Below are 23,766 nucleotides of genomic sequence, written 5' to 3' on the forward strand. Positions count from 1 at the left end.
GCAGTACAAGAAAAAGAAAAAGTAGGCTGATTAAGTCCATTTAAGGAATAATATTAAGTAAATAATAGGCTAGATGGCACTTAGCTACAGCGAAATACACAAAATGTCGTATAGGAATGACTGAAATTTAGAAACAGACAAATATAAAGCACCAAGCAAGATATCAAGCACCTGATACGTTTAATAAATGTCAGCCCTTATGTTAATTACGCTTTCATTTTGTCAAGCCTCAGAGGAAATAGGCAGGACTTCTGCTTCCCAAGAAAGACCCCCACCCACCCCATCACTTCTTTTCTCTGATGCCATTTATTTCCAATTCAAATTTCTAAGCCATTTGGAGACATGAAACAGCCTTAAAACTCAAGAACAAGAACAGGCAGCACAACCTTGATTTTAAAATAAAATCACTAACAAATTCCAAAAGTATTCTCTGTATCGTTCTGCCTCCGGGTAACATTAGCTAAACTGTATTGATTTCCTCTGACATCAGAGCAAACTCTGTAGTTTATCACCGATGCAGCTTTGTTTCTAAGTTGGCTTCAAGGTGAGATGACAATTCACTTGCATTTGAGGGAGGATAAAAAAGAATACTCTGGGCAGTGTGAAGTGGCCTGTGATAAGGCATGAACAGGCATTGGGAAGAGGGTGATCCATCTGGAGAACCGCACGTGTTAGACTCTGCCTAGGCTGACAGGTTATATTGTAGAGATGGAGAATGGCAAAAGAGAAGACTAGAATAGCAGGCAGGGGTCATGGCACGTGAGGCTGTGCCATGCCAGACCAAGGAATCCCAAAGCTGATACTGAATCCACTAAAGCAGCGAATACAGAGGAGATGTTATCAGGTCTGCTTTTATAGAGATCATTAATATAGACGACAGACTGGGGAGGAAGACCAGAGGCAAGCAGAGGCATCAGGAGGCTATTGCAGTGATTCAAACAAGAAGAAAGCCTAAAGAGGGAACTGGCTGGGAGAGTTCAAAAGGGGAGAGGATTCTAGAAATATTAAGAAGATTCTTTTCCTGATTATGTGGTGACAAGGTAGGCAGACAGAAAGTGAAAGAGGTTCTTTGAATGCTCCCACATGTTATCTTTGGGCCTGCTCAGTGAATGAGACAGCCCTTTCCTGAAGGGACAGTACAGGAAGATGACCAAGATGAAGGCAGGAAAAAGAAATTCTATTTAAAGCATATTGAGTTTGGAGATCCTATGGAATAGCCAATCCTTGATTACCAGTATGGAATAAGTTCCACGGATCTAAAGCTTGGTATGGAGATCTTGGAAAACCATCCAAAATATTCTATATTCCTCGGTAACTCCTAAAATAATTTCTCTAATACATTTTACATTGGCCTCTGAATATGTGGTTCTACTGGGCCTTTAATTTTCCTTTCACATTATTTAGAAGATTGGGAGATTGTTTAAATGAAAAGATTTTTCTATAAATACAAAATTTTCTTTCTAGCACCAGTACTTACAATTAATACTCTATTTCAAATATTGACATGAGTCAAATGTTTGAAGTCACTAAGATTATTGCAAATTCTGGTTTGTATTTTTATAATAAGCAAAATTCTCAGTTAACACTTATAAGGTCATTTTTTTTTAAAAAAAAAGTGTTTTTTAAGAAAAAATTCAATGCAGCTCGATCACTGTATAGAACTATAGCTTGTTCCAAAATGCTGCAAAGGAAGAGGAAAAAGGGGATTTAGCTGCAGCTGGTTAAAAATAGACCTTCCTTTTAAAAACATTTATTTTAAGTTCAGGGATACATGTGCAGGTTTGTTACATAGGTAAACTTATGTCATGAGGGTTTGTCATACAGATTATTTCATTACCAAGGTATTAAGCCTACTACTCACTTGTTATTTTTCCTGACCCTCTCCCTCCTCCCACCCTCCAGCCTCCAATAGGCCCCGGTGAGTTGTTCCCCTTTATGTGTCCATGTGCTCTCATCATTTAGCTCCCACTTATAAGTGAGAACATGTGGTATTTGTCACTGCATTAGTTTGGTAAGGATAATGGCCTCTAGCTCCATCTATGTCCCTGTAAGGGACATGATCTTGTTCTTTCTTATGGCTGTGGTACATATACACCATGGAATACTATGCAGAATATTACCTTTTTATGTATTTATTTTTGAGATGGAGTTTTGCTGTGTTGCCCAGGCTGGAGTGCAGTGGCATGATATTGGCTCACTGCAACCTCTGCCTCCCGGGTTCAGCAATTCTCCCGCCTCGGCCTCCCGAGTAGCTGGGATTACAGGTGTCCACCACCATGCCTGGCTAATTTTTGTATTTTTAGTAGAGATGGAGATTCACCATGTTGGCCAGGCTGGTCTCGAACTCCTGACCACTCTCCTTGGTCTCCCAAAGTGCTGGGATTACAGGTGTGAGCCACCATGCCCAGCCATATTACCTTTTTAAAACCCATGCAGGCATATATTCTGTTTCATTTAGTTGATTACGCACTGTTTGACTAAATTTGATAGGTGACAGGCAGAGAAGAAACTACTTGGCTTAGCCCAATTGAATTTTTGTCTCTGAAAAGCAAGACCACATTCCAAACATCATACTGCAAGAGCTATTTTTACATTAGCCTCATATCTGATGCTAGCTTAATAGTCTGGATGTGTACACTGAAATTGCAAATGGAAAGGAGAGTAAGCAGACTCAGACTATGTGCCAAGGGCTTTGTATTTATTATCTCATTTTATCTATAAAAAGGAAAATTATTGGGCACATGATGTTGACCCCATTTTACAGATGAAGTAATCTATGTTTCTAATAATCAAGTGACTTCCCAAGGTCACAGCTATTAGTAATGGAGCCAGAATTATAATCTTCAGCTTTTGGATTCTTCCCACTGCAACTGGTGGTCCTATGTTATATTGGAGACCATGGAAATACTAGCAAAGACATCCATATACCGGCATGTGGGGATGGACAGATGTTCATGTGTCACCACACACTCAAAGGTAGAATGTCTCGATGTTGTGAGATACAAATGTGGCAATGGAGCCATTTTATGTCATTATACTCAGGTTCAACTTCTTAAAGGAAAGTTTTACCTTTTTTTGCGGGGGGTGGGGGGAACTATCAAAATGGAATGGTGGGGCCTCTGGCCCTTAAACTGAGTTGCAGAATATGTGATTTGCTTGCAATTCCTGGGAGGTGGGGGAGGAGGGCAACCTGCCTGAGTCTCCATGGGAGTTTCTTATGATACACATAACTTGTTTTTCCCTCTCACTACCAATGCAACATATAGTTATTATAGAAAATTTTTTTAAAAAATAGGCAAACAACAAAACAAAACTCAACTAGCCCCATCATCTAAAAATAGGTATTCTTTACAACCTAGTGAATATTCTTATATTCTTTTTATACACATGGAAGCACACAGATTTTTTTGGTGTTGTTTATTTTTATTATTTATTTATTAATTATTATTAGTATTATCTATTTTTATTTCTTCTGAAAAATGGGATACATGTGTAGAACGTGCAGGCTTGTTACATAGGTAAATGTGCGTCATGGTGGTTTGCTGCACCTATTGACCCATTCTCTAAGTTCCCTCCCCTCATCCCTCACCCCAAAATAGGCCCTGGTATGTGTTGTTCCCCTCCCTGTGTCCATGTGTTCTCACTGTTCAGCCCCCACTTGTGAGTGAGAACATGTGATGTTTGGGTTTCTGTTCCTGTGTTAGTTTGCTGAGGATGATGGCTTCCAGCTTCATCCATGTCCCGACAAAGGACATGATCTCATTCCTTTTTATGGCTGCATAGTATTCCATGGCACACACAGATTTTTTTAACCTAAGTAAAGCTCCTCAGATTTATTGCTTTTAATTTTTCTGTGTCTTAATTTAAACAATAAAATAATTCCTTTTACCTTGAAGTAGTTCATTCTAACTGAATTACGAAATAACCAGACATAGTTTGGGCTGTGATGGAAAGGGCAACCATGCTTTGTTTTTCCCCAAAGGGTGACTTTGCCAGCTGGGTTGATGTCCCTGGATCTGTTCAGCCATTATTTACTAGACAGAGTCTCTGACTAATACCCTGTGATCTAATCACTGTCATCAGCCCATCTGTAGACACAACAGAATGCAAATAAAATATCTACGTAATCTATATTGGGTTGTTCTTCCCTCTTAGACTCATACATTTAGAAATTTTTATGTTTTTTCCCCTCCACAAGCACAATATGTCTTCTCCTCATCATAGATAGATGCATTTTATTATGCATCATGAGCAAATGCCAAATATTTGTAATGTTTCCTTTGACAGTATAATTACTACAGTAATAGAACATCATAGCTGGAAGGGACTTAATTTAATTAGCTCATTTTACAGGTCGTAAAACTGAGGCTTAGGGAAGACAGGAAAAGCAAATACTGTTTATTAAATACCTAACATATAACAGAATCTATGCATATTTGTTTCATTTGAAACTATAAACTTATGAGTTACATATTATTGCCCCCAATTTATAAGAAATTAAACCTCAGAATGATCAAAAACTGACCAAATACCACACAACTATGAAGAGGTGAAGCCAGGATTCAAACATGAGTCTTTCTGGCTTCACAGCTTTCCCCTACAACATCCTGCCTTTCTGGAGAGAAATAGCTTAGCTAAACCAGATGGAGGTAGATGGTAGCAGAGCAGGAGCCAGAACCCAGTTTCTCAATGTCTCATCCATGCCCATATCTCTGCATCCTGTTGTCTTCTTGTATATGGGGCTTAAATGGGATTAAAGCCCCTGCAGCCTTTGCCTCTAAAGTTATTTTGCAAGTAACTAAGCCCAGGAGTTTGCCACGCAAAGATATGTCCTATTATATATCACTGGTGTGTACGCTGAATATGAATTAGAAATACTAGAACCTTTAGATTTCAAATGATATCATTAATTACAGCAACTATATTGAAAATCAGTCACATGGAATATATAAAATCAAAATAGATGAGTTTTAATGTTACCTGTACTATCAAATAAAATTGGAAAAGTGACATATATCTAAACAAGGAATGCTCAACATTTAAATAATAGAAATCTGCTTGAGTCTCTGCCCAACTCAGTTCAACATACAAAGCCTGAAGCACATTTTCTTTTTCTGCATCTAGCATGATTTAGCAGCCAGCCCCCAGCCCCTCTGCACAGTGTCTACTTTAAGAAACTGAGAGGAAAGGAAGCAACGAACATTTGTTTCCCGCCTACCATTTGTCAGGCTCTATGTTAGGTGTTTTGCATTTATTATATAATGTTTTATCCTCCCAAGGCCCAGTGAGAGAGTTTATTTTATTTTGAGTTTACATATAAGGAAGCCAAAGCTTGGAGAGCTCACTAACTTTTTTACAAGGTCTAATAAGCTTGGGAATTATGCCAAGGTTTAATTTCTCAGCCACAGCCTTGCTTGGAGCTGGCTAGTAATAATAGTCTTAACATAATAAATGTTTATCAGGAATTTCCTTTGCCAAAGATTATGTAAATTATATGTCTGAATCCTTGTAATGGCCCCAAGTTGTAGGTACTATGTTAGTCCCATCTTACAGATGTATAAGAGGTAAGTGACCTGCATGAAAGCATGCAGCTATTAAGTATGACATTTGGATACAAACTCAGGAGGGCTAACCTCAAAGATTGTGCTGTTAGCCATTACTTCCTATTGTCTGGAAGAAAAATAATATCCATATTATTTTGTTAATATATTCATACAAAGTGAAAATTATAGACTGCCACAAGGTGAGCAGAGACAAAGGAAGAGAGGTACTACACTCTCCTGGTGGTACTGGAGACGGTAATAAAAACATTCCAGCCATAGAGGATGGGCAGAGTTTAGCTATGATAAGATGGGAAGAAGGAAAAGAAAGGTTTTCCACTGGAAAGATTTGTACTGTCATTTAATTTTTGTTTTCTGTCTTAAAATTTGCTAATAGTTCAATCAAACTGGTTAAGATTTCAGTTTTCTGATAGACATAGATAGTATTTGGCATTAACAATTGATGCTCTGAGTCCATTGTGAACCCACAGTTATTATGTTTCTATTGCTGTGTATCAAATTACCCCAAAACTTAGTGACTTAAAACAACAAACACACTATCTGACAGTTTCTGTGGGTCAAGAATGAAGGAGAGTCTTAGCTGGGCTGTTCGGGTTTAGGGTCTGAGGTGACAGTCAGGAGGTTGGCTGGGACTGTAGTTAGCTGAAAATTTAACTGAGGCTTTCAAGTTAAATAAGTCATGTGGCTTATGCCCATGACATCTAGCAGGAGGGTTTGATGCCTTGTTACACGAGCCTCTCCATAGGCTGCTGGTGTGTCTCATCACGTTGCAACTGACCTTCCCCAAAGCAAGATCCCAAAGAGGAAGCAAGGCAGAAGCACAAGACATTTCATGTTTATGACCTAACCTCAGAAGTGATATACCATCACTTACAGCATATTCTTGTGGTCACAGAGATCAAGCCTAATTCAGTGTAGGAAGAGACTACATAAGGGCATGAGTGCCAAGAGTAGGGGTTCATCAAGGGCCATTTTGGAAGCTGGCTACCGCAATACACATATTTTTACAGAGGCAGGACAATTTCAAAAGAAAGAGGGAACATAGCTCATACATGTAAACAGTGTTTGTTAATATGTCTCACATCATCAAGTGATTTCAAATTAGGCACAATATTGCATCATTATGTAGGCTCTCTGGGAAAGAAGTCACCATCCCAGTGTTAGGGTAGCTACTGAATTATCTTGCATTCATCTATATACAGGCAACAAGAAAAGCTACGTATTCACACTTTAAAGAAGAGTTAGAGCAAAGTCAATATTGACCCGTATTGTTATAGGAAACAGGGCTGGCTTCCATCTCTTTGGGAGCTATGTCCTTCAAGGTATGGCTGCACAAGTTGTGAACTTGACTCTTTCTATAAAGTGAATGATGTATCCCTGAAGCTGTGCAACATTAAAGACCTAAGTTGGGGCCCAGGGGAACACAGTGGAGCTGGAACCCTGAGCTGCAATAGCAGAAACAAGGCAGCCACTTCCTCTCCCCGTGTAGCCCACAGAATCAGCCACATATAAAAGGGAACAAATATCAGAACTTTGTGTAGTGGACAGCTCCTTTAACGACTAGTTTAAGCAGAGAGAACTGAGATGTACCAATAACATTTCCTCAGATGTTTTGTTTTCTAGCAAAGTATGCATATGCAGAGAAAAGAAAAATGTTCCAGGATCTACGTACTAAATTTAGTTGTAATAAAAAGTCCAAAAAACTTTTTGGTGTATTTTTGTGAAACCTATTTAAGATTAGCAAGTTATTACTGAAAGTTGGGTTATTATAGTTAATGATATGCATCCCCATCATTTACATTTTGTAGCTTTTCATGAATGATTTTCAATATTGCCACTATAACTAGTGATATTGTACTGGGTTTAATTGTGAGGTGTAAAGGTTCTTGTATTTCTAACTCATGTTAGATGTGCAAAACGGTGAAATATACTTCATCTATACAGCCCAGATTCTAAATCTGCCTGGCTAGAATATACCAGAATCAATACAAAAATTCAAAGACTGCCAGTAAGTCTAGGACATACTACCCTTAATATCAATACTGTATTTGTCCACAGCCTGTGGGACTATCTGACAATGATAATATTTCAGAGAAACTTAAAAGTAAGGATGGGGCATCATCTCTAACCTTTGGAAACTCTCCTAAATAGAAAAGAATAAACATGCTTTTTCTTACAATCACTTTTTAACTTAAAAAAATTTAAAAATACAGAAATTTGCAAAAATGATATAGTACAAAGAATAGATATGTACTCTTTTCTCAGGTTCACCTATTACAAATTGCTTCTTGGTCTTTTGGCTAAGATCAAGTGTAGATTCACCTATTAATAAAGTCTTACTCCATTTGCTCTCGCTTGTCTCTATTGATCTATTTGTCTAGAGAGGAGTGTAAAAGCATGTGTGTGCACGTACGTGTGTGTACATACACACACATAAAATATATACGCACATACACACACGTTTATACACTGCGTGTGTATATATGTATATATACATCTATATGTATTCTAGTATAAGCAAGAGCCAGGCTGGGCATGGTGGCTCACTCCTGTAATCCCAGCACTTTGGGAGGCCGAGGCAGGCTGGTCACTTGAGGTCAGGAGTTGGAGACCAGCCTGACCAACATGGTGAAACCCCATCTCTACCAAAAATACAAAGATTAGCCAGATGTCATGGTGTGCGCTTGTAGTCCCAGCTACTCAAGTGGGCTGAGGCAGGAGAATCCCCTTGAACCTGGGAAGTGGAAGTTGCAGTGAGTCAAGACCACGCCAATGCACTGTAGCCTGGGCAACAAGAGTGAAACTCTGTCTCAAAAACAAAAACAAAAACAAACGAACAAAACCAAGAGCCTTCCCCTATCTTCAGCTTATTATATTATTTATGTTTTTTGAAACCAGTTTTAATCTATCCATTTATTATCAAAACTAATGAGTACCCATATATAATGGTTTATTATTCACTAGTGGATGTCATTATTTTTGTGTTCAAATTGTTCCAGATTTGACCCATATGAGTCCCTTCAAGTTGACTGCTGCACTCTTGTGACACGTCCTCTGCATTTTGGGGAATGCTGTTTTAACAAGACATAGTAAGGCTTAACTGTCCACAGCAAGAAGCCCACTGTCAACATTCTTTTCTTATGCCTTACATATACTTCCAATTCAGTTATCTGCTGTTCTGTTGTTTTTTCTAATGCAGCGCAAAATGCTGGGAGCTGAATCTTTAAAAGATCATCGTTATCAGAAATAGATATGATGATAGCCTAAAAATAAGGGTGAGACACACCTAAAAAAAAGACAGAATTTTGAAATAGTGAAATGCTGATATGTATAAAGGTAGCCCAAGTCATCAATACATTATTTTAATTGATTAATTAAATTTCATATTTATTAATAGTGTGTTTTTCTAAGTATTGGTACTTATCTTAAATGCAGTAATTCTCAAACTGATTTCTGCATCTTTATAAGCTGGAAGATTTTTATAAATAAATAAGTTATTTATTTATTTATTTTTGAGACAGGGTCTCACTCTGTTGCTCAGGCTAGAGTGCAGTGGCACAAAAATGGTTCATTGCAGACTCAATCTCTAGGCACAAGTGATCCTCCTGTCTCAGCCTCACCAGTAACTTGATCACAGGCACGTACCACCATGCCCAGCTAATGTTTAAATTTTGTAGAGATGGAGTGTTGCAATGTTGCCCAAGCTGGTCTCAAACTCCTGGGCTCAAGCAATCATCCTGCCATAGCCTCCCAAAGTAAATCCAAAGGGATTACAGGCATGGGTCACTTCATCGGGCCTTATTTTTCAGTGATATATAACACGTGTAGAGCAACATGCACAAATATAAAATGTGTGATTTGAACTTTTACAAAAGTTATCACCTTTTCTAAAAAGTACAACCATGACCCAAATCCACATACAATTTCCCACATTTCAAAAGATTTCTTTGTGCCCCTTCCAAGACATTTCTCTCATCAACCTTTTATTATGGTATATGAGATTTGCTTATTCTTGAACTTCATGTAAATGGAATCATGTGATATGTAGTCTTTCGGGTCTGGCATCTTTTGTTTGACATCATATCTAAGAGATTCGTCCATGTTGCTGCCTGTAGCAGTAGTTTTTTTTTTTTTTTTTTCTTAATGTCTGACACTGTATGAAGACATTACGTTTACACATTTTCTTGTTGATGGATTGTTCCCAGGTTGGGGTCATTATGAATAAATCTGCTGTGGACTTGCTGGTTCATGTCCTGGGTCTAGTATGTTTACCCATGTTTATGTAAACAAAGTCTTCCAAGGTGATCTTTACAAGTTATGTTCCCATCAGCATTGCATAGATGCTCCAGTTCTCCCTTATTCTCGCCAATAATGGCATTAACTGATTTTAAAATTTTAGCCAGATTATAGCCTCATTGAGGCTATAATTTGAATCTAGCTTTAAGCAATGTTGCGGAGTATCTTTTTTTTTTTTTTTTTTTTTTTTTGAGACGGAGTCTCGCTCTGTTGCCCAGGCTGGAGTGCAGTGGCCGGATCTCAGCTCACTGCAAGCTCTGCCTCCCGGGTTTACGCCATTCTCCTGCCTCAGCCTCCCGAGTAGCTGGACTACAGGCGCCCGCCACCTCGCCCGGCTAGTTTTTTGTAGTTTTTAGTAGAGACGGGGTTTCACCGTGTTAGCCAGGATGGTCTCGATCTCCTGACCTCGTGATCCGCCCGTCTCGGCCTCCCAAAGTGCTGGGATTACAGGCTTGAGCCACCGCGCCCGGCCCCGGAGTATCTTTTCATATGCTTATTTGAACATTTGAAAATCATTTTTTGTATGAACTGTCTGTTCAAGTTTTTGGTCCATTTTAAAAAAATTGGATTGAGCTATCTTTTTGTTGCTGTTTAAGGAGATCTTTTACATATTCTGGTAATAAGTCCTTTGTTAAATATGTATTGAAAATATCTTCTCCCAGTCTGTGGCTTGCTTTTCCAATCTCCTAATGGTGTCTTTCTCATTTTTGTTTCTTTTTTTAAAGTGGGCATATAGTTTATTTTTACCAAGCTGTTGAATATATAAACAGAAAGATGCTTGTAATATTCTCTTATATCCTTTTAATAGTTTTAGGATCCATAGTGATAACTCCTATTTAATTCCTGATATTGATGATTTGTATCTTCTTTTTGTCTTTACAAGTCTTGCTAGGGCTTAATCATTGAATTTTTTTGGAAAAATGATATTTTTGTTTCATTTATTTTTCAACTTCTAAAATTTTTAATTTCTTGACCTGCTTTTATCTTTATTAACTCCTTCCTCCTGTTTGGGTTAGATTTATTTTTTCTTCTTCTTTTAAGTTTCTAGATCGAAACTTACCTTATTGATTTGAAATATTTTCTCTTATCTAAATAAACATTTAGTGCAATAATGCCCCAACCAGCACTGTTTATCTCACGTATTTTATTTAATATGTTACATTTTTAATAGTGTCTTATGATGAACAGAAGTTCTTAATTTTAATGGCATCGGCATGTCTATCTAGTCTTTTGTGATTAGTGATTTTTATGCCCTGCCTAAAAATGTTTCGAAGGTCATGAAAATATTCTTTTATGAAAAATTTTTCTTTTAGAAATGTTATTATTAACCTTTCATATTTAAGTCCATGATCCATGTGGAATTTAGTTTTGTGTGAGGCATGGATCAAGGTTTATTTTCTTCCACCATATATATACTTGTGTAGCCACAAACTGCTTCTTGAAAAGTCCATCCTTTCCCCGTGATCTTGTAGTGGAACCCTTGTCATAGTCAAGTGACTGTTCATATCTAGGTCTGTTTGTAGATTCTGTATGCTCTTCTGTTGATCTATTTATCTTACTTTCTTTTTGTGTTCATTGTCTTTATAATAAGTCTTGATATCTCCTACTGTAATCCTCCAACTTTATTCTTATTTGTCAAGATTGTGCTGGTCTTCTTCCTCTGCATTTTCCATATTAGAATCTGCTTGTTAAATTCCAAAAGAAAGAAAGAAAAAGAAACCCCACTGAGATTTCGATTGGAATTACACTGAACCCATGGGTCAATTTGACAAGATTGATGCCTTGATAATATTGTGTCTTTCAATCCATGAGCATGATTATTGCATATTATCTCACTTTTCACTTACTCAGGTCTTCTTAATTTTTTCAGTAATGTTTTATAGTTTTTCATGCAGAGGACTTGCTCATCTTTTTAAAAATTTATTGATAGATATTTGATGGTTTTGATGCTATTGTAAATGGTACTTTAATTTTTTCATTTTCTAATTTTGTTAATATATAGAAAAAAGTGATTTGGGGGGGGATTTTTTTGTCTGTTTTTATAAAGCGAAAGAAAGTTAAGAAAGCAAAGGAATAAAGGAATGGGTACTCTATTGGCAGAGGCATGGGCCACTCAGCTGCTTATACTTACTGTTACTTCCTGATTATATGCTAAATAAAGGGTGGATTATTCACGTGTTTTTGGAGAAAGGGGTGGGAGGTTCCCAGAGTTTAGGGCTCCTCCTCTCCTTTTTAGACCATTTAGGGTGACTTCTGGATGTTGGTATGGCATGTGTAAACTGTCATGGCTCTGATGGGAGTGTCTTTTAGCATGCTAATTCATTATAATTAGGGTATAATGAGCAGTGAGGACGACCAGAGGTCAATCTGGTTTCGGTGGGTTCTGGCTGACTTGCCATCCTGGTTTCGGTGGGTTCTGGCTGGCTTCTTTACCACAACCTGTTTTATCAGCAAGGTCTTTGTGACCTGTATCTTGTGCCAGCTTCATATCTCTTCCTGTGACTTAGAATGCCTAACTTTCTGGGAATGCAGCCTGGTAGGTCTCAGCCTTATTTTACCCAGCCCTTATTCAAGAAGGATTCACTCTGGTTCAAATGCCTCTGACATTCCCCCCTCCCTTTTTACAAGGGAACCCTTACTCCTAAGGGTTGTAGAAGGACAAAGATCCAGCTTCCATAACTTCTTCAGGTTGAATAGGGGTGGTGATATTCTTAATTATTAGGGTCTCTAGTACTCAGGGTAGAGAGGAGCACAGTTAGAAAGCATACACATAGCAAGGGCCATTCATAACTCTCAGATCTGACAAAAGATGATATTTGGAAGAATAATAAGTGTCCAGTTTAATACAATATTCAGTAAGCTTATCCTGCATTCCTACACAAAGAGTACAACAGCAAATATATTCCACAACAGTAAAGGAAAGTTATGCCAAGTAAACTAAATAAGAAGACTTTCCATGAACTGGGCAATTGTTGGAATCAACCTGATATAGAGTCACTAGCTGATTCCAATATGTGCCCAGAATTAGAGTATTGATCCAGATTGTTACATTACTCATCCCTTTTGTTTCTTCTGAGCAGCACCCAGAGATCACTGGTTAGTTCACAAGAATAAGCAGGGTTAGTCTAAATTGCAGGGGGGAAAAAAACCGTAAAAACAACTGATGACACTAGAATCTAATAACAGGTGAACCATAGTTCTTGAAACATAATTTTTCTCTCTCCAGTCTCCCACTTTTGCTAAAGACAAATCATAATAGAACCAATTTGTTTGCCAAAGTAAATCTAGTCTTATACTTGCCCTGATTATTTGTATGAAGTGCAGCAAGAATAATTACTTTTCACATAGGCTTTTAAATTGGCTTTGATGGAACTTTATTCCATAAAGAAACTCAGATAAGAGTTTTCTAAAGTCGAGTCCAGCCATGGCTTTGTACCATTAAATATCTACATGATTCCTCTCTTCTTGAGGTCCCTAGATAACCTGGGGCTGCTGGGCCTGTCAGAAAGTGTTATTCTTTACTTACCACAAGTCAGGAGCCCTGTACAGGTACTATGTAGGCAAGGTATGAGGCCAGTTTTCCCAAGGGGCTTTTATTGGCTCTCTATAAGTTGAATTTGCTTCCTTAAAGGGAACCTCGCCATTCCCATCAAAGCCTTGGTAAAATAACCAGTTTCTCCAATTGTGTCCTGTTGCAAAAGAAAGCAGATCCTATTGCACTTATGCAAACAACTATATTGCCATAAGTTAAGAATATTCAGAAATAGTTTCTAAATTTTGGAGAAATCAGGAAGAGAGAAAGAAATGTGCTCCAAATTTCATTTACAGGAATATACTTTACTCAATCGTTAAATGCTGTCAATAAAAAGAAAAGTTTCCTTGATTCCAAAATCAGCCAATCAGCGCTGCAATCTATTTCCTTTGGGTCTGGAGTCTTCTCAATATCATCCCATCATGGTTCATAAGGAAGATGTTACCAGAAAGGGGTCCCGATCCAGACCCCAAGAGAGGGTTCTTGGATTTCACCCAAGAAAGAATTTGAGGCAAATCCATAGAGTAAAGTAAAAGCAAGTTTATTAAGAATCCAAAGGAATAAAAGAATAGCTACTCTGTAGGCAAAGTAGCAAAAATATGATGTTGTAAGCTGACATTATATCAATGACATTGTGAAAATTACTTATTTCTAACAGTCTGTGGATTCTTATGAATTCTACAGGTATAAAATCATAACATAAATGACTAATAACAATTTTATTCTTGCCTTCCAATCATTATATCTGTAATTTTTTTTACTTGCCTTACTTCCCTGGCCAGGACCTCCAGTATAATGTTAAATAGAAGTGGTGAGAGTGGATAGAGTTGAGAGTCTTTGGAAAATCTAGGTACACAGGTCCCATCTCCTCAAATTCTGATACAGTAGGTTCAGATTAGGGGCCTGCAAAATGGACATTTTAACAAGTATTGCAAGTGATTCTGATGTGGGGTGTCCTAGAAACACACTTTGAGTAATATTTTTAAAGGGTAAGCTTTACTCACTTGAAAATTTTTCTTAATGGGGATGGAATATCACATCCTTCTTTCTCCCTCCCCTTCTCACCTCCATCCTCTTCCATAGCAGATGTGTATGAAGTATAATTTTCCTGAGCATTCTATTGGGCTGCTTCTTTTTCTTTGGCTGTAGTTCTGGATTTAACATACATTTAAGAGTCTACAGTGTTAAAATGTTGACTGGTTTTAGGAAAAGAAAAGAGAAAATGCCTTCTTCCCAAGTCAGGAGTCATATTTAGAAAGAAGCAATCATGGGTGGCAGTGCAGGGTTGGGTGGGTGCATAAAAACTACATTTGGAAGTCATTGAGGTTACAGTTGAATTCAATGCTTCTGTACAGACACCAAGATCCACATATGCACACATATAAACAATCATGTGGATGTTGCCACATGATAGAAACAGCATAAGAGGGAAAAATAGATTCTAAAGGATGCAGAGTTACATAAAATAGACTTAAAAAATAGGAAATCACCTGGGTAGAAGTATGGATGCCATGTGGTTTTCTAAATATAATTCATTACAAAGGACTGATGTATTTTCTTAGATTAAGAGACAAAATACACCACAGATATTTATGGAAAGCAAAGATACAAGAATAGCTACAAATAATACTAGAGTATTGGAGTTAGCCAGTGCCTTTAAGATCATGATATCTGACTCTTGTATTTTTATAGTGGAGGTAATGGGACCCATGCTGGTAGAGTGACTTGCCCAGTGTCACTTGGGTGGGATAGCAGTACTACTGGCAGTGGCACCTACCATCTTGATGCCTGCTCCTAGGGCTCTTCCACTGATGTCATGCAGCCAGATGTTTTATGATAAGAGGTCATGAATATGAAAGGAGTGCCAGAGATTAAAGAATGTGGAAATATTGGGACAAGCCCATAAAAGTGAGTCCTTTGTATAGGGTAGCAGGAGATGCATAAAAAGGGACTGACTGACTCTGTGTGGAACTGTTATGAAGACTAAGGAAGGGTATGAGAAGAGAAAGGAAAAGTAAAAAGAGAATAGAAAAAATTAGATGAAAGACAAAGAAATAAATCACACAAGTCAAGAAATGGAAGATAACAATTAGAAATAAAAATGTGATAAAAATAAATTCAAGACTGGACACAATGGTTCGGCCTGTAATGCCAACACTTTGGGAGGCTGAGTTGGGTGGATTGCTGGAAAGCAGGAGTTTGAGACCAGCTAGGTCAACATGGCAAAACTCTGTCTCTACAGAAATTACAAAAATTAGCCAGGCTAGATGGTGGCATGTAGCTGTGGTCCCAGCTACTTAGGAGGTTGACGTGGAAGGATTGCTTGAGCCTGCGGAGGTGGAGGCTGCAGTGAGTCGAGATTGCATTACTGCACTCCAACTTCGGTGACAGAGCGAGGGCCTGTCTCAAAAAGAACACGGAGATAAATGTAGTATTTCTATGCCCATTTTTGTCAAAAGTTTAGCTATCTGGAATTATTTCAATATAAAATAGCCTATAATGAAATAATACAAAGGTGCATTTAAACTCCTTTGAAGAAGGATAAACCTAAAGTGGTAGCAATATTAAGTTACTAATCCTCTAAAATGTTAAATGAATAAGAAACAGAAATTCAAAGATGTATTTCTCTGAAATGGTAGAGCTAAGTGTAGATATTTCTCCAGATGACTTTATCATTTTTCCAGAAACTTGGCTGATGAATGAGAGTACAAAAGAATGGGGAATTCCAAATTCTGAACAATCAAATACATTGCATTAATTCACAGGAGGCACCATTTATACAGGATTTAGGATTGTTTATTTCCTCACATTTTGCACTTCCTTAAGAACCTGAACCTGACTGTAACCAATAGATTGGTTTACAGCCTGTTAGTCCTTTAAAAGTATTAATGTTCATAATTCATTTGATGAGCCATGGGACTCTGTTGCACCTCTTGGAAGAGGAGGGCTTCACTTTAAAACTATGTTTAACAGTGATAAATGAGACATAATAATGAGGTATATGTCATAAAAAAGTGAATCTGAAAGGTGGCTAATCAGTCAAATATATATACTTAGCAAACCCAAATACTAGTTAAGGGCATAGGATTTGAAATCAGGCATACATGGATTTGGCCCCCAGTTGAGCCACTCATTAGTTATGAGTACTCACAACCCTCCTTCGCTTCTTTTCCTTTTCTTCTTCTTCCTTCTTCTGTCCCTCCCTCTCTTCCTTTACTTTATTCAAAAATAGCTGTTGGCCAGCTGTGATGGTTCATGCTTGTATTCCCACCACTTTGAGAGACCCAGGCAGGAGGAGCCTTTGAGGCCAAGGATGTGAGATCAGCCTGGACAACATATTGAGACCGCATCTCTACAAAAAAGAAAAAAAAATTAGTTGGGCATGGTGGTGCACGCCTATAATCCTAGCTACTCAGGAGGCTTGGGTGGGAGGACTGCTTGAGCCCAAGGAGGTCACGACTGTAGTGAGTTAAGGTCATGCCACTGCACTCCAGCCTGGGAGACAGAGAGAGACCTTGTCTCAAAACAAACAAACAAAAAACTGCTGCACATTTCATTACTATATGGTGGGTTCATGCCAAAAACTAATGAGCTAGTCACTTCACATTTCTGAGAGAGAACAGGAAATGATTATAGGTAAGAAATTTGTGGTGTGTCACTTAAGCTAAGGTGCAGATGCAAAAATGAGCCAGCTTTGTTGGGGTGGCTCCAAGCAGACTGGAGTAAATAATGGGAGATGAGGATGGGAAAGACAGGTTGTAGAGGGCCCTGAATGCCAGAATAAGCAGTTTCAGATTAACACAGAGAACTGGCCAACAATTAGAAATCAGATTAGGGAGACAGCCTAGCAAAGGATGGGATTATTTCAAGAATGATGGATTACTAAGTATTTCAGAGAAGCCAAGAAATAATTAGTTTTGACTATTAGGACATTGATGGAAGGCTTTTAAAATAACTTTGGTAGCGTGGTGAGGAAAGAAACCAATGATGGGGATGAAAGGACGAGATTGGAGTGTAAATACAGAGACTGATGGCCAAGAGTTCCATGGGAAGGTTAAACAGAACGGGAAGGAACGAGTATGGTACAGACAGAGGAAGCAGCAAGGCCAAAGGCAAGTATATTTTTCCTAAAATGAGTAGTTACTGTGCATGTGTGAAGGCAAAAGACCAATGAAGAGAGAAGAAGATTCTAGAATGAGAAAAGGCAAGTGGAGAATTAGAACTGACCGCTGAAGTAGAGAGGGAGGGCTTGCACACTCAGATTAGCACTTCCCCCAAGTCCACACTGAGATGCCCTTTGTAGCAGGGAGGGAACCAAAGTAAGATTTATCTGTGTACTCCAGGTGGGCACTTACTAGATAGAAGAGTGGCAAACTCCGGCCACAAAAAGACTAAGCACTTAACAGCTGCAGAAAGACAAACATGAAAGCGTTTAGCCCATCAATAGGTTCAGCAGGAGCATCAAACCATTCTTATTCACACCCTAGAAACCTTTCTAGGTTCTTCTGCTGTGTTACAGGGAGGGTTGCAGGTGGTAGTGCAGGCATTCAAAGAAATGTAAAGTCCCCTTGACCACCTCTCCTGCAGAAACAATGGTGCCAGGTTGTAGAGGTTACAAGTCCAACCCAAACACTATTATGTGTGCTCTAAGTGACCAAATAAAGAGGAATTCGGTTAAAATGAATGAGTACTTACGTAGAGATAAACACATCCCAGAAGTTAGTGGTTAGAAAAGGCCACTCAATTCTGCAAACATATGCCTACTCTACATTCAAAACACCAACTCTAGAAACATTACAGCCAAACTGCTCCCAAACTTGTAGACAATTTTCCTCTATTCCCCACCTCTAAGTTGTAAGGGGGCAGATAAGAAAACTTCTGAGGATTTCAGATCTAGTTCTATCTTTATTTGAGCTCCTGGCTGGGAGTAAGGGAGTAGAGAGGGCTGGGCTGGGCACAATGCCCTCCTCCATGACCAGCGGGACCAGGGCTTGCACCCCAGGAGTGGTAACTCCACGCAGGGACCTGGGACTGCTGGCGCGGCCCGCTCACATAGAGCAGCCTGTGGGCGAAGGAGACTGTAGTGTGCACTTGGGCAGAGTAAGCGCGTTTGGCGGGAGAGGGCACAGTGCTGACTGGGCATCTCTGCGTTGGAGTCGTCCCTTTCGCATGAGCCTATCTGTGCCAAGGGCTGGAAACTGGGGCTGCAGGCGGGAGGCGGGGTGTCAGCCTAGAGCACTGGCCCCTCGGCCCTGTGGCTGGGAGAGGAGTCTGGGGGAGCCCCGGGCGCCAGCCAGGGACAGCCTGATCTCTGCTCCAGTCCACAGATCCTTAACGGATTTTCTTTCTCTCCCTTCACCCCTTTCTCTCCTTTGCTCTCTTTCTTTCTCTCTCCCTCGTTTTTCCCCCTGTTTCCCTCTCTTTCCCACTCCCTCCCCACTCCTTCCCTTCCTCTCCCCTCCCCCTTCCCCTCCCCCTCCCCCGTGTGCGAGCCTCTTCCTCTCCCCTCCTCCCCCTTCCGCCTCTCTCCCTCTCCCTCCGTCTCCTTCTCCCTCTCAGCTCGCCGGGCGACCCTGCTCCTGCCTCCCACATTAATGGCGGCATCCTCGGAGGATGATATAGACCGGCGGCCCATCCGGAGAGTGCGCTCCAAGAGCGACACGCCGTACCTCGCGGAGGCCAGGATCTCCTTTAACCTGGGGGCAGGTAAGGAAGACCCTGGCGCCGCGCCCCCGCCTCCGCCCTGCTCCCTCCCTCCCCGGCTGCTGCGCCCCCGCCCCTCCCGGGCGCCCTCCCCGCCGCCCCCCGCAGTCGGGCGCTCAGCACTCGCGCTCTTTGTGTCTCCGGTGCGCAGAGGGCGTGTGTATGAGCTGCGAGGTGGGGGAGGGCGGCGCGTGCAACCCCGAATCCGCCCGAGTCCCACGCGGGCTTCCCCGGCACTGGGAGGAGGAAGTGCTGTCAGTGACCACAGTGATCCCGGGAATAACCCGGAGCCCGGGCCGCGCGCCCGAGCGCAGGCTGTGGGCGCGGGGTCTGGCGAGGCTCCCCGGGCGAGGTTGGCTGGCGCGGCTACTATGGGGTGGAACTTGTTGGTGACATTCAGACTCTTGGTTTTGACGGGTTGACGCCGCCGTTGCGGTGTTGGAGTGGGGAGAGGGGGCGGGGCTGGCCGCCAGGAACGGAACCTTTTCCTTGCACGGGGCAGCTGGGAAGCTACCGTGCTGGTCATAATAGCATGGTCTGGAGAATGCACGTTAGGTGACTTGATGCTGTCTCTGGAACTGGTGCCCAAAGTGGCCCAGATGGAATTAAGTGAAAAGGGTAACTGAGGTACATGGAGAGACGAAATGAGAAAGGAAGATAGGGAGGAAAGGAAGGAAACAAGGAGGAAAGGTAGTGAGGTGCCAGGGAAGAAAAGAAGGAAGGAAGGAAGCAAGGAAGGAAGGAAGGAGGGAAGGAAAGCAACAAAAGGAGGACTGAGGGATTCAGAGTCGAAAAATGCCTCAGTTGAGTCCACTGAAGGTTACTCAGTGAGAAAAGCCCAGAATCTACTGATCTCTCTGCGGCTGCTGCTGCTCCCAACTCGCCTCTAGAATGCCTTACACCTGTGTGGTCACTATCACTGGGAAGAAGCTGTTCACCGCTAACTTCATAGCTCTGCCTTTTCTGAATGACTCCTAAGCTTCCGTCCTAGTTTGTTTTCTCTTCCTCTCCAAGGTCCCGTATTATTCTAGCAACTACGATAAAAGTGAGGGCATTTTCCTGAAGACTACTTTTCAAAATAAGTTTAAAAAGCAGATGATACTTTTTGCTTTAGGAAACTGAACTCTTGGAAATGGGACTAAATCGAACAAAATGTGTGTGTGTGTGTGTGTGTGTGCGCGCGCGCATGGTGCATGTGTTGGAGCAAAGAGAACCTTCAGATGATGGGTATTTTATGCCCTGTTGAGAAGTTTCGACAAAAGAGAAAACTGCACAGAAAAACAAGATGCACTGACTAAGCAACCGTACCCTTATGGCTGGAAGAATGGTAACTGAATGTGCCAGAGTGACCAACTGCCTTGGAATATAATTTTCCTGTCTTGATGATTTGTTGTTTTAATCATGTATATCTTGTCACTTCTTAAATGTTTGCCTCTGGCTTTGGAGCTGAAGACAAGACAAGTTTACTTAGGAAGCTTTGGCATTTTCTATGGCATGCTGTATTACTCCATGGTTCACACTTTGGAACTGTTAATCCCCTACTTCTGTGTTCCAGATTCAGCATATGGTTGTGAAGGGTCTTACAAAGGACCGAGAAAAGTTTTTTTTAGGAGCAAGATTGTTTTCCCAACCCACTGATATTGGAAATTAGTCTATTAACCCCTTTGCTTAGCCCAGGAGGAATAGAGCCAAAGCAGCATTTAGTAAAGGTTGTTTACCTTCTACTAGTACTTTTCTAACAAAACAATAAAATAAAGCGCTAAACAAGAGTTTCAAGTTTCAGCTACTACTCAATTACATTGAGCCACTTTGTCACCAGGTTAAACCTAGTAGTGACTTGCAATCTTTTATTCTGGTTAAATTGCTCTGGAGTCCAGTTTAAAGATTGGCTCAGACAGGACTTATCTCTATTTCATCTGGAAATAAATAAGCGAGACAAGCACTCAGTCCCTTCTATATATCCCTTAAAATACTCCTAAAGTGGCAAGAAAGACACCAGTAAGAGAAATGCAGAGATGATACTGTTAAAGGAGGAAGGGTATTAGCAGCCTGCTCTGTACTGCAGCCAGGGGAGCTGTCCTCCCTTGGTGGTGCTGAAGCGAGACAGGGAAGTGACTGTAAGGTGGACAGTGAAGGGATGGGTACTCTTTCCCTGCTGTGATGGAATTCCAAAGAAAATGCATAAGATCTGGCTACCAAAAACTTTTTCATCCCTCTCTGTACCTACATTTGCTGCCAATTTGCTATGCATCACGCCTACTGCTCCGCTGCTCAAATCGGGCGTTTATGTTCTAATTTTGCACAAACTGCTCACTCTTGGGGCTTTGTTTATTTTCCAGCTGGTTTTTGGTTGCTTCCCTAACAAAGTAAGATCCACTCGCAGAAGTGCCTTTCCCCTGCATTTAAGAGTAATTGTAACCCCTGGTTTTAAAAGCAAACAGCCTTGTTTATCTCCTTAAGCCGCAAGTTGTAATTAAGCTATTAGTGTTGTTATCAGCATTGCTGAACAGAGAAGCATGCACACTCCCAATAAATTACATAATCTGGGCATAGAGATAATTTTGTTTATGTCTTAACCACAATTTATGAACACTTAAGCAGGGAAGCAGTCCTGTGCCCTTTCTTTCCACTCCTCTCCTGCCCCCAACCAATTACTTATTGTTTATTCTTTCCAGATTAATGTTTCATTGGCTTAAACTATTTATGTTTAATATTTGCTTTCCCACACCACTAATTATACATAAACCCATGTTTGATATTTTAGAGGTTTAGCAATGCTTCAAGGAAATACATATACATATATTCATTTTACTTGGCTATCATGAAATCATTAAACTAATATGTCCAGTTGCCAAATAAAGTGGACTGGGTATTTTGAATACTAATTAAGCACTTAAGCATTTTTTAGCTACACCCTATCTCCAACAGTACTTAATAATATCATTTCAGAAATAATTCCACAGCTTGAGTGAAGGATATACTTCTTCACCTACAGTGGCAAGTCAGTCAAAGAATAGCACCAAAATGTGGGTCTTTCATCAATGTATGAAGATGTTAATTTCAAGTTTCAGCTAAAATTGAGAGCATAGAGAACAGAAATTTGCTGAACCATGACTTATTTTTCTAAGAGTCCCTTTTCTAGGTTTTTAACTTCTGTTCAGCATTTAGTAGACACAGACATTGATAGATGATTGTTTGAAGATGGTATGAATGCAAAAGAAATTAAGTCAATATATCTGTTGTAAGTTACCCAGACACATCAAAGATTAAAACATTCAAAAAGGGATTTTTTCCCCTAAGGAATTCAAATGTGTTAAAAGGACATCCTGGAACAGAAGAGTCTATTCGTACTATTAGTAGCAAGTGTTTCTAATTGTTTTCTCACTTAGAATGAACATCATTGACATTTATCTTGTAAGAGTGTAGCCTGCCTTATGAAGTCATTCATTCACTGCATTGCAGTCAGTGCAATGAAGAGTTGCAGCTCATCTGGCAAGTACTTTCCCATGAGGGTAGTGTATTCTATTTATCTTTATATTGACAGTATATGGAGGTTTACCTGACACATAGAAGTTGCTGAAACTGAAAAACTCTATAATTACACACTAAAGTGAATGAAAGTGTTATATTAAGTAGAAAAATTAAGCACTTCTTACATTTCTTAAATGGATGTCAAAAGAAGGAAAGCAAGTCATCCTGATGATTTAGAATAGTTTAAAACACAAAACCAGTATTAGACACTATTGAGAAAAATGTGTCCTTTTCTAATCATAAAGAGGTTTAACTTCTGTTGATATATCAGAATTGCTTTGTATGGGGGAGATTTTAAATTAACAGTATGGTCAACACCAGCATAATTATTCTCTTTGGAAAATTGAGATCTGTTTTGGTTCTGGATGTCCACCAAGGATAGCTGTTTCTGGCCTTCACTGGTCTCTTTTACCCTTTCAGGCCCAGAGGATAATGGCAGTCGGAACTGGCTTGCTCTGGTTTCCTATAAGGATGGATGGGTCTACCAAAAGAAGTTATAAGCTAGGTCCCAGGTTACCTCTCTTCCACCCTTATCACTTAGCTAAATAATGGAGGCCCATGATATTGAGAAGTGACAGCTCAGAATGTGCCATCATCACTTAGCAATGAGAACTGCTTCTAGGCAAATTGTAAATATTATTGCCATGCTGATCTGAGATTGCTTCACCAACCTAAAAGTTTTGATAGGCATCCTCCTTCACTCTTTTACTGAAGAATGCCAATGTGTTCCTCACTATATTTTTTGTTACTGATTGTAAATTGAAGGCGGACCATGTGGGTCTGGCTTTTATTTGGTGGCCCAAACTCTTCTTTTAATTATTGCTTCCTATATTTGGTAGGCAGAATTCAAATGATGGATCTCACAGCTCACCAGGAGCCTCTAGTGTGGAAGTCTTCCCTCCTTCTGTGCTATATATAGTTAAAGCTAGCTAACCTGATAATCTCATTATGTCATGCATTAAGATGGTACCAGTGAAGATCACCCCAGGTAGTGTAATGAATATTTAAAAGGTACAAGAAAGTAAGTACAGTTGGCCTTTGGCATTCATGGGTTCCACATCTGTGGATTCAACCAACCAGGGATGGGATATATTTTTTAAAAATGAATAGCTGCCTCTGTACTGAACATGTAAAGAGTTATTT

At 40.0% G+C, this 23,766-nt stretch overlaps 1 protein-coding gene across 5 annotated transcripts in view; it reads left to right on the top strand.

The window, feature by feature from the left end:
- The window catches only part of PHACTR1 (phosphatase and actin regulator 1), a 596,190-nt gene that overhangs the window by 17,205 nt on the left and 555,219 nt on the right, over window positions 1–23,766 (top strand). For all 5 annotated transcript variants that reach the window (XM_033216236.1, XM_033216242.1, XM_033216240.1 and 2 more), the window contains one exon: window positions 18,949–19,095. In XM_033216236.1, the coding sequence (XP_033072127.1) occupies window positions 18,949–19,095 (147 nt within the window). The remainder of the gene's footprint in view (window positions 1–18,948; window positions 19,096–23,766) is intronic.

This window comes from Trachypithecus francoisi, unplaced genomic scaffold, assembly GCF_009764315.1.
Source record: "Trachypithecus francoisi isolate TF-2019V2 unplaced genomic scaffold, Tfra_2.0 Lachesis_group10, whole genome shotgun sequence".
Lineage (NCBI taxonomy): Eukaryota > Metazoa > Chordata > Mammalia > Primates > Cercopithecidae > Trachypithecus > Trachypithecus francoisi.